General features: G+C 46.7%; 1 protein-coding gene across 1 annotated transcript in view; it reads left to right on the forward strand.

The window, feature by feature from the left end:
* LOC138521936 (E3 ubiquitin-protein ligase TRIM39-like) overlaps positions 1–12352 on the forward strand; it is a 136020-nt gene that overhangs the window by 5758 nt on the left and 117910 nt on the right. The window contains exon 2 of the mRNA XM_069635110.1: positions 694–789. Coding sequence (XP_069491211.1) covers positions 694–789 — 96 coding nt within the window. The remainder of the gene's footprint in view (positions 1–693; positions 790–12352) is intronic.

Genomic DNA, 12352 nt, shown 5'->3' on the forward strand with positions numbered 1-12352 from the left:
TATTTATAGATTGTCCATTAGCCTATGGCAGCAGGTCGGAGTCCGAGGGAGCATTCTTTATAGACTGTCCATTATCCTATGGGAGCAGCAACAATTCTGAGGGAGCATTCTTTATAGACTGTCCCTTAGCCTATAGGAGCACCTAGGAGTCTGAAGGAGCATACACTCTAGACTGTCTGTTAGCCTGTGGAAGCACCTAGGAGTCTGAAGGAGCATTCTTTATAGACTGTCCATTAGCCTATGGGAGCACCTAGGAGTCTGAGGGAGCATACACTCTAGACTGTCTGTTAGCCTATGGGAGCAGCTGGGAGTCTGAGGGAGCATGCATTATAGACTGTCCATTAGACTATGGGAGTACCTGGGAGTCTGAGGGAACATAGACTGTCCATTAGCCTATGGGAGCAGCTGGGAGTCTGAGGGAGCATATATTATAGACTGTCCATTAGCCTATGGGAGCAGCTGGGAGTCTGAGGGAGCATATATTATAGACTGTCCATTTGCCTATGGGAGCAGCTGGGAGTCTGAGGGAGCATATATTGTAGACTGTAAGTGATCTTAAGAACATATTATTTATGGACTATATACAAGCATAGGTGACCAGCGAGGCTGTCCTGGGACCCTTCTGCCTTGTTCTGTGTAGATTATGTATTTGCAGGATATCTTTTGACTAACAAACTGGTTTTATTCTTTTAGGATAAACTTTACAGCCAGATGGAACATCTGAAAAAAGAGCTGAAGGAGATGCAGGAGTGGGGAGAGGAAGAAAGCAGGAAATCATCCGAGCTTGAGGTGAGAGTAATGCCTTCATATATGTGTAGAGAGGCTCAGGGCAGAGAGGCACGAGGGTGTCTTTCGAGAGTCCATGGAACAGTGCTGGATGGCTGAGATGTGAGACATCCCCCGAGAGTATTGTATTGAATTGATTGTTTATATAGCGCTTATACACAATGTGTTTCAAAGCGCTTCAAGGCAGGGAGGCAACAAGGGAGAATACAGCGACATTCTTATAAGTCCTTGATACATTAAGAATGTGAAATTAACTATCATACTCGGCCTGGCGACATTTCAGATAGTGCAAGAGATGTTGCCAGTGATAAGGAGGGGGGGGATGGGAAGGAGAATGAGACAGACAAGCGGCTACCTTACTAGGCCTGATGACAATTTTGGTAGTGCCGGAATTTAACAAGAGGTGGGGCGGAGGGGGATCAGGGAGAAGGAGAACAAAACGAGCAACTATCCCAGTAGGCCTTAAACAGGGTTGTTTTCACACAAGCATGTGTTTGATCTCATAGTTCAAACTAAAAATGTTTTCCTATAGAGCAGAACTGAGATGGTTGATAACTTTTCCCCTTGAAGAGAGAATTATGAAAGTGAAATTACCTAAGCAAACATGTAGGAATTGGAGGCGAGGCTCTAGGAGCATTTTAGCCCAAAGAGATGCTGAGCACATGTTTGCAGCTATTTCCAGCAAAAACAGTGCAGAGATTTGGTTTCTGTTAAACTTTACAGGTCAACCCCATAGCCGAGGAAACCTGGGTAGCCCATTTTGCTGCACTATTCGCCCTTGATTTTGGTAACGACAATGTTCAAGGAAAGGGTGACAAACCATGAGTGGATACTTTCCTTTGACTTGGATGATATCTTGGAGATTATAGCTAAAGCTACTAACTCGCAAGCAACGGGTCCAGATGGACTATCCAACGCAAGGCTTATCCACAAGAATGGGCCCATATCCTGGAAACTTTGTTTCTTAGAATCCTCAACATGTTTCAGTTCACGACACATTGTTGCAGAACATTCAGCGGGAGTATATATCATTTCCTACGCTATGTAAACACACAAATGATTCAACAGAGCGTTCTAAGGGATAGGCTGATTTTTCTTTTTACAATTTTAACATTTCTGCATCTTCTATCCTCACATTCTGGGTTCACACATACACCCTTTTTGTAGAAATCTGCAGATAACAAAAGTATTTTTAAAAAGGGGGAGAGTTATTATCTCAAATTACTGTTATTTACTTTCAATGTGGTATGCATCTCTGAGGAGATTATAATTACCTTTCCTGGTGAGATTACTACCTTAGTATCCTCTTCATCATTGTCCCATAATGGTAAATCCCCTGTGTGCAAATGACAGGGCGTACCATTAATTTTGTAACATATAATTAATATATGAAGAATATATCATACGGTCGAATGATGCTGATAACTCAAGAAAGGCGCTTCTTATCTTAAAGTTAAACATTTGAAAATACCTTAGTGTCACGTCTTTATCTTGACTTTCATCGTTGCACAAAGATCTGAAGCATTAGAAATGCATTAGTTCTTCAATCTGAACAACATTCAACATATTTTTTATATCAAACATTTTGTAAAAAGAACTATTCTTTTTCTTGTTGGATTTAATTTAGAAAGAGAGCATGTCTAGAATTCCCAGCACTAGGGTAAGTAATTCAGTGTTAGAGGACCATCAAACCTTCTGTGTTATAGAAATTCAGTTTGAACCTCACTTCATGCCTGTTGATAAAGGTATTCCTGTTACTACCCCTATTGTTGATCTAATTTACTTAAAATTGACACGTATTGCCAAGAAACCCACAATACTGAACTAGTTACTAATTTACCATAATCACAGCACAGTCAGTCATGAATTCTCCAGTATTTCCACCTCCCAAGAGTTTTCTCGTTTGAATAAACCCTGTATTTTATGTCCCTATAGAACCAATTGTCATCAAGGATGAATTCCCACTGCTAGACCAGCAATCTCTTTCGGCTGCTGGACCAACCAATCAGCTGTCTCTGAGGGAGATCACATACTATCGAGCATGGCGAAACTGGATGCGTGCAAATGAAAAAAGCTGTAGGGGTACACATATTGGTAATACCAATGTTCTAAACCAGACAGAGAGAGGTTCTGGTATTTGTGCCCCTCTAACACCCATTCTGATCCATAAATCCATAATAGTGGAATGACTAGACCGGTACTCTCAACCAGTCCTTGCATGAACTTGACGGCCATTTCTAGAGGAACAATATATGAACTAGAACGTTGCTGTCAGTCTGCTGACCATTAGCTTATAAATCATTGCCCATCGGGGGGGGGGGTGGAGTAGCAGCAGAGAAATGCTGCCCGCCCCGTGATTGAGGGCCCGAAAGGTATTTGCACCAAAAACGGCAGTGCTAAACCTCGGAACAAAATCGATGAGGAGGTGAATCCTTGTGGTACACATGGGTGAAGTCTGGAGGACCTGTGGGGGAGGGAACGGAGTGAGCTCCGGAATGGCTGGGAGGAGGAGCTCAGGATGAAAGTAATGGACTGGTAGGTTGGGATGCAGAGAGAGGGGCACAGGGGCCTGGAACCGGGGCTGGAGCTGGAATATCACCACAGTCCTCTGTGTGGAGGTGGGAGATAGAGTTCCCCCACCCCCGGCTACCCCTCCTGGAATCACAGAGTCCTGAATCCTGAAGCTTAGTTCCATTCACAGTGCTTTGAGGGCGTGAGACTCGGTGACAACAGAAAGTTTACCTGCAGAAGCAAACCGGAGCGCGCCCTCCCAGAGTCCGACTCCTGTCGGTGTCTGTGACTTCCTAACACATCTATCCCCGCCTGGCAGTGGAACTATAGAACCAGAGACTGCAGTATCTCTGGAACACATCGACAACCACAGCCAGCTATGTATTGCCACCTACCGCTAGCTGACACACTACACTAGCAGCCAGACACTAGCACCAACGAGGGGTCGGGTCTACTAATAACAACCACCCATTGGGCTTGGGTACTGTAAGGAAGGCATGATCTCAAACAGTGAAGACAGACACAAGTGATCACAGTTCAAGGGTGTTTATTGAACTTCAATGGGTTGGATGAACGCCTATCTAACCCTGTATTTAAGGATGGGACCAGGCTACAACCATCAAAGTAAAAATAACACAGTCCTAGTGGAGTCTTTTCAAAATAAAAAGGGCCTATGCTAATAAACCTATTGCCAATCCCTTCTTCTAAATACAAATGGTGTGGGAAAATGATGAATGCAAAAGAAAGAGTGTTCAATAAAAAATATGTCAGGACAGCCGGTCAATTAGCTTCCCTTCCCCATGTTTTCAGCATGGGGCAAGGTGGCACACTCGAGTTTAGCAAAGATTCTGGCTTCTCCAGCACAAGGATGCAGTTCAGGATATAAACCAGGGCCTTCTGCGACAAAGTCTCTTTCCCAATAAAGTCTCTCATTCGTAAAATGGCTTGGATACAAAATACAACGTCAAAGTTACTTTCTCTTCAGGAGTCTCACGCTTACAAAGGGCCTCATTACACGGTAGGCGGTAACCATGGCGCTATTAGCGCCATGGTTGCCGCCGGTATTTTACCGTGTCCGCCTTGGTGGATGGCGGAATTACCGCCCTACTCCAAGGTGAGCGGGGGCGGTAATTCCCCATTCACCAAGGCACTTCCCCATTCCCATTTTTGCCCCCACAGGGCTCAATGGCAATGGAGAAGGTGCTAATTACGGTACCGCAAATTGCGGTACCGTAATTAGCACCAAGGTCCCTTTGCGGCACCCTAATTTAACCAGCCGTTAAGGTCAGGTCCCACAAAGGGAACTCGTAGTAAGGCGGTAAGGGTTTACCGGTACCGGTGCCCTTACCGGTACCGGTAAACCCTTACCGCCTACCGTGTAATGTGGCCAAAAGTCTCGGGTGAATTGTTTACCCTGGGTCTCTCTCAGCCGGGCTCCGACCCCTTTGATACACCAATTCACAATAGGTCTCTCTCGATCGGGCTCGGACCTTGCACTCTCGCTTTCCCCTTTTTCACAGTTCGATAAATTCACAATAGGTCTCACTCAGCCGGGCTCAGACCTTGATGCATTTATTCCTAATCGAAGACTTTCCACTGTGCAATGGATTTTACTTATATCCTTGCAGGACCACTTTGATTCATTCTTATTCAATTTCTATTCTTTGTTTTCACATTATGATATGATATGATAGGTTATTTATAACGCGCTTAATACCCAGAGGTTTCTAAGCACGGACCCGGGGATCGAACCTGTGGTGCTCTGCGTTGTCTTGCTTCCAAGGCGAGCACGCTGACCCCTGAGCTATCCTCCGATTGACATATTACACTTCCTTTTGCCACTTTTTGTGGGATACATCAGTCAGAGACCTTCAATTGGGCACACACGCAGTGCCAAACCACTCTGCTATTTTTTATCTTCGTTCATGTTAAATTTTCAAACAATTCATCAGCCGTCTGGCCTTTACCTGCGTCTTTCATCAAACGCTTCCACGTTCGCTTTTTCATGTAATAATGTTACTGCTTGCAACCTTCGTTTCAACACAGACCGGTCTCGTGCAGTTTTCTTCAACTCACCGGCTGTGTTGATTTCTCTGTATGCGGCTTTGTTCTCGGAGCCAAGGACGATAACACAGTGGCTGCTGCTCCTCCCAGACTCGGTCATTCATGCAGGAGGGCCTCGGAAATCTCAGGCACACAATGCAGGATTCTTCGGTTTCCCTTGTTGGCCTTACACATGCTGCTTTCAAGTTCCTACGAGTATAACGATCACTCGTCGAAAAGGTCAAGGGTATCTCCTTCCTTGTTCTCCTTTCTCGGTCTGCCGTCTCTCTCTATCGGCTCACCTGCTGCCTGGGAAGAACCACGCCTTCGTGTGCATTGCCTCGCTCAAATTGTGCTCTCGTACTGTGCCTTTTATCCGTGTGGGGAAGTTCAATTGAAGTCAGGTGTGTATTGTCAAAGGTAATTGCCTGACTCTGCCTGACCATGGTAGTCAGACAGGTCAGGTACATTGCTCAGTTATTAGTCTGTTTTCTCCCAGAGTGGGCGGTCGGTGTAGCAGTGTTCGTGTAGGGAAGGGGAGGGAGTTAAAGTTCCCTGGTATCCCCCCTGGTAGGAGGGGTTAAAGGTGTTAGAGGGAAAGGGATACTGCATCTCGCCATCAGGTGTCCCACTCCCCAAGTACCCCTGACCCAGATGATCCTCCCGCACTGGCCCACCCCCAGGGTCTGGATCCAAAGGGGATGGCCGTGCCCTGGCCACCTGAGAGAGAGATCCGTGGGGACTAGCGGGTGAGACACCCTCTGGTTTCTCACAGTACCCAGCGCCAACCAGCAAGGAACACAAGTAGCTACTACAACCCATTGTCAGGCGCTGGGAGTCACCTCCAGATAATCGGCTAACCAGAGCCCTATGGCCGAACGGAATTGGGGCAAGGGACACATCAGGATTTTAAAAAAGCCCCCTCCCCAGGTCAACAGTGAAACTGTGCATGGGAAGCCCTGCAGAGGAGGGGCTGGTAAAAGGAGCTATTACAAGGAGGCACAGCAACAAAGGAGATAGAGGGAGCGGGGCAGGACAGAGTGCAGAGGGAATTGTCTGGAAGACTATACAGAGGGCAAAAGTGTGATACCCACGCTACACCCAATTATGAAAATGGATAAGTATAAGGGCAAGAAACCAAACCATCAGTTTAAGATTGATGCATATAGGACAGGAGGGCCCAAAACACAACAAGCACCGGAGACAAGACCATAGTCGACAATGGAGGACACGGGAAACACAGAATCTCAGGCTACCCAGGAAATCTTGAGAGCCGTACACGAGGCAAAGACAAAGCTGGAGCAAAGGATAGATGCAGTAGGTCTGGATGTCAGTCTCCGGAGATAGTACCTGCATAAGTGTCAGCGCGAGTAGGAGAAGCGGAAGAGCGTATATCGTCTGTCGAAGATGTAATAACCCCCTTGAGACATGATAAAAATGTAGAAAAGGACACAGCAGATGGAAGAAAGATGGGCCCACATGGGCTGTCTAAATGTTTCTCAATTGAAAGGGCACGTAGTACGAAGTAAGGAGCCACTGCGAGGTGTCCCACCAAGACAAATCATTGCCAAGCTGTTAAATTACCGCGATCGAGATGTAATCTTACACGCAGCAAGAAAGAAGGGAACTCTGGAGTATAATGGGGCAAGGATTGCAATATACCCCGACTTCACCAAAGTGGTACAAAATGCGCAGCAATCCTTTGACGCGGTGCACAGGAAGCTAGGGGAAAAAGAAATGAAGTATGCCATAATTTATCCAGCAACACTAAAAGTCTGCAGACCTCAGGGAGTTAGGTTCGTCACGCGCCCTACTGATGCATGGGACTGGACAGAAACAATCGGCCCACTGCAATGCATAAAGCAGAAGGGGTAAAACAAAAATGCAGGAACAGAAATGGCCCCCACGGTGAGAAGGGAAAAGCAGTTGGAAGTCAGTTAACAGCAGATATGCAAGATAGACTGCAAATAATTGACATTGATGTGGGCCCAGGAGGTGGGTGGAGTGGGGAGGGGGAGAATGAGAGCAACACAGTGAATAAGCAACAGACTCAAGTGGGTAAAAATCAAGATTTCGGGTAGAGCGGCCAGCAGGCATAGCCCCCCTTGCAAATCCCGAGACCCCTATCAAGGGTTCGGACGAGCAATAGTTGTTTTGGGGTCAACAGATAAGTTGGGGGGAAATATAGGGTGGGGGAGGGTGGTGTTGTTGGGTTTGTTCGAGAGGTGAAGGGGCAGGGAGCGAGAGAATATGGGTAGTTAGACAAATGCAGTTGGGTATACATCTTGACTTAACAACAAGGCAAGGGATCTCGCACCTGGGAAAGGACAACGCAGAGGCAAATGACACTACACGGAACGATGCAAGGAGAATGTAGGGTTGTGAAATGCCGAAATTATGAGATGTAGAGAGGGGCTGGTGACAAAGTATTTGATGAGGCAGAAAGCCTGCATAGTACTATTGCAGGAAACGCACTTGATGGCTCAGAGTGTAGGTTTCTGGGCAGGGGTCAATACACGTTGGTGAAACATGCGGGATACTACAGAGGCTCCAGCGGGGTGGCAGTCCACATCAGTCGTATGTTACTCACTGCACCTATACTGCTAGGGGCGATGTCGTCTCGGAGGTAGACAAAGCCACAAGGCCGGGATCGACAACGAGCTTGATTCGAAAACGACCTCCCAGAATACAAGCCTCCTCAACTTGAGGGAAACTCTTTTTTACGACACACCCCTCTGCTGTTATTAAAAGACAGACAGAGGAGTTGATCTCACAAAAGAGCGGGGAACACACGCACCGCTTACACCAATGCGGAAAAAGAAATAACAAGCGTTAATGGCCTGAACACCAATAAACACATGCAATCTCACTAGAGAGCGGAACAAGTACCTTGTTATTGTCTTGCTAAGGACAGGATTCCCAAACCTAAAGAAACCATGGGTAATGAGTACTGGATAGACAGAAGAACCCCTAATACCACCCCACTCCCAGTCAGGGTTCAATTCTTACCACCAAAATGTAGGTCAAAGCCGAACCAAAAGGTTACAACGACGGGAGAAAATAACAAACGGGAAGGTTAGTGTAGGATACTACCCCGGGCGGCACGAGGGACGCACTGGTGACGAGATGGTGCACTGATCAGCAGAGCATTCAATGTGCACTAGAATTTCCAAGGGTTGAGCGGTTCGTTACTGGAGAAAGTTCACTATACGGATGTTAAACAATAGCATGAAGAAAGGTAATCCAAAGTTGCTGGTAGTTGCAAGGCGTTATGGTACAGGTAGTTCGGGAGCACTGGTATGAGGGAGCCGGGTGATAGAGAGCAGAAATACAATTTGTTCCCAGAAATAACTCAGATAGCTTACCGCAGCATGAAGAGTTAAAGTTGCATAAGGACAGTGAAGCGCTGAAGGTGTCAAAAGCTGATGCTGCCCTACTGCAGTATGCCGCAAGGTACGGGAAGCAGAGTTTGGAGGGAAGCGGGCTGGAATAGGAGAGGAGTCCCACACCGGTAAGCGTCGTAATGGAATCGGAGAGAGATAGCAGGTCAAGGCAGTCTGAGGTCATATAGCAGAAAGGCAAAACTTTAGCAGAATCGAGAGGCAAGGTCAGGTCCAAAAACGAAGCAGGAGTCAAAAGCCGGATATCCACAAGTAAGTCTCAAGCAAGGACGAAAAGTAGTTTGTCGGAGGAACGGAATGGCACAACTTCAATTAGAAGCACTGGAGCACAGGAAGGGATGACTATTTAACTTCCTGGGAGGGCGGAGACAGAACGTGGACAGGCCGTCGTAGCGTACGCTGGTTCCTCACGTGACTCGGGAGGAATGTCTTTGTTGTCAATCTCCATGGCAACCTCCATTTACTCCACATGAAAGGGCTGCCAGACCGAATCTTGCCGCAGGATTGTTGTCCGTTCTTGGGTGATTTCCGAGGTTGCTGCGTGGCCACAGACCTGCGCGTGACATCATAGCATTCCATTCCAGTTGGGTCAAGTGGAGAGAGAAGGGGAGGACGATATCTGGTAGTGACCGGGGGAATTATGGGGGGAAGCAATTACCATACTGAATGTGTACGCACCTCCACCATTACAACCGGACTTACTTAACAAGATACAGGCGATATTGGCAAAACATGGTGCAAATGAAACCATAGTGAGAGGTGACTTTACTGACGTCCTTCACGGACGAATAGATGTCCTCAGATGGGGGAACTCCCGGGCAGGAGACGCGCACCAAACTGGCGACCTTTTTGGAGGCAACAGGATTAGGGGATGTCTGGAGAGGGTTACACTCCGGTAAAAGACAGTTCTCGTACTATTGCTGAGCACACGACTCAATGTCTCACTTAGACTACTTTTTGGTACAATGTACCATCACCGGAAGGGTATTGGAAGCGGAATACCTGACAAGAGGGATATCGGATTATGTCCCGCTGTATATTACGATAAGAGGGGAGGGACTGCAGGGGAAAGGGGAGTGGGGACTAAACACATACCACCTAGGGATTGAGACAATACGGGAGGAGATGAAAGACTGTACAGGGAAATACTTTGAATTGAATGAGGGCACAGTGAAGAGTGGCTGCACACTTTGGGAAGTATAACACAGTAGTAGTAGTAGTAGAAAGAAAGGAAAAGCTGGAGACACTAGAAGAAGAAGAGGTGGCTAGGACAGAAAAGAGGCACGTAGACGAACAAGCAATAGAATCTAAAATAGAGATGCTAAAAGTTGCTGGGCAATACAAAGAAGTGGTGACAGATGAGGCAAAAAAGGCATGCTGGGCCATGAAAGCCAGAGTGTATGAACTCGGGTCCAAAGGTGAAAGGATGCTTGCATGGTTGGAGAAACGGGAGGAGGAGTCCAGATGGGTTAAGGGCATCGGTAATGAGGAGGGAACAATCTACACTGAAGGGGAAAAAATAGTAGACAACTTCGCACATTTTTTACCAGGGGCTATACAGTGTGGTCCCAGGGCCTACAGAGATCCTACAGAGATTGAAATTGGGAGATACTTAGATGGGGTAAAGCTGCCACAGGTAGCTGAACAAACGCGACCAGTAATGGATATTGATATAACGATGGAGGAAGTACAAGAGGTAATTAAGAGCTTAAATTCGGGGAAACCCCAGGACCAAATGGAATCCCGAATGAATTTTGGAAATAAATCAGAGACAAGGTGGTCAAGCCAATGTGGGACATGTTCATGGAAAACTGTGCACAAGGCACACTCTGACGTGAGAATGGCTACAATAGTGATAATACACAAAAAAGGTAAACCCACCGATAAATGTGCCTCGTACCATCCCATATCTTTGCTGAATGTAGAGGCAAAGGTCCTAGCCAAGATACTAGCAACATGGCTAGTAGGGGTAATAAGCAAGCAATGAACTTGGGTCAATGTGGTTTTGTTCCAGGAAGAGCAAAAGGATGAACCTGAGAAGGGCACATTACACTTTAGTATTATCTGACTCATTGGAGGGTCCCCAGGCAATAATGGCACTAGAGAAGGCCTTTGGTTTGGTGCAATAGGCCTGGGCCCCAACTTCATAAGATAGAAGAAACTACTAAATGCACAACCACTCGCGAAAGTTAGAGTGAATGGGCACATATCCCGTATCTTCCCGCTCCAGAGGGGCATGAGACAAGGATGTCCACTGTCGCTGCTGCTATCCTTCATAGCGATCGAACCACTAGCTGAGTGCATTAGAGCGGATTCTACAATTCAAGGGTTCTGATGGCCCAGGAACTGGGAAGATAAAATCTCTCTATATGCAGACGATCTTCTGATATATCTGAGGGATCCCAGAAGAACGGGCCCAAGGGTAATGGATACCATACGGGAGTTCGGAATTTACTCCAGTCTGGAGAGTTAACTGGGAGAAATCAGTCATAATACCAGTACAGCAGGGAAAAGATGCAGTCCCTGAGGAATGACCCCTCGGGGTGGAGCAAGGGGGATTTAAGTAGCTGGGTATAACCGTGCAAAAGGAAGAACATGTGTTTCTTAAAAATAATCTAGAACCAATAAATCGCAGACTACAAGAAGACGCTGAACATTGGTCTAACCTACCTATAACACTGCTCGGAAGGGTCAATTTATTAAAAATGATGGCACTGCCCAGACTGCTATATGTCTTGCAGAACACTTCGGTGAAGACAACCAAAATACAGTTCACAAGCATCGAAGCTATAAAGAGGACTATTATGGGGTGACAAGAATCCACGCATAGCCCTGCGGATGCTCTCAAAAGCGGTATATGAAGGAGGGGTAGGACTGCCGGATATATGGAAATACTACTGGGCGGCCCATCTGCTGGTAGCAAAAGGAGTGGGTATTTGTTGGGGAAATCTAGCTCACACAAGACTGAAACTGTCGCGAATGGAAGGCTGAACCACCTTACAGATACTGTACGGAAGCCAAAGGGTACTCTCCCCCCAGCAGGATCGAGATTGGTGCAGATCAGGAAGGAAGTCACACACGCAATGGGATGGAAGGGGAAAGCTACCAGACAGTCCCCACTGTGGGAAAATCCCAATATTAGATATAAAAGCTAGGGAGGCAGCCACATTGGGTGGAAAAGGAAATATGCAGACTGGGAGATATAGTGGATAATAGAGATTAACCCATTCCAACAATGCAGGAAAAATATGTAACTGGGCCCAGAAGAATTCTTCAAATACATGAGACTAAAACACGCTGTAGAAGCTCAATTTGGAGGGGAATTGGACTTCCCCAAACACCCCCTCCTCGCCCGGAGATTAATCTATTCACAGAGAAAATAGAGGGGAAAGGGATAACAACACTATATCAAGTCATAAATAACCCTCCCCCCCCCATGTCACACCTGAAAGGGAGATGGGAAAGAGACCCAGGAACCCAGGAGGAGGAAAAATGGATAGAAGCGCGAGTGGCTTCAAGAGAGGGGAATGTATCATCCAGGAAGAGGCTCATACAATACAACATTCTGCACAGAGTACACCATTCCAGAGATAGACTGCATAACAGGGGTA

The sequence above is a fragment of the Ambystoma mexicanum genome, chromosome 13 (assembly GCF_040938575.1).
Source record: "Ambystoma mexicanum isolate Mex_15411 chromosome 13, UKY_AmexF1_1, whole genome shotgun sequence".
NCBI classification, from domain to species: Eukaryota; Metazoa; Chordata; class Amphibia; order Caudata; family Ambystomatidae; genus Ambystoma; species Ambystoma mexicanum.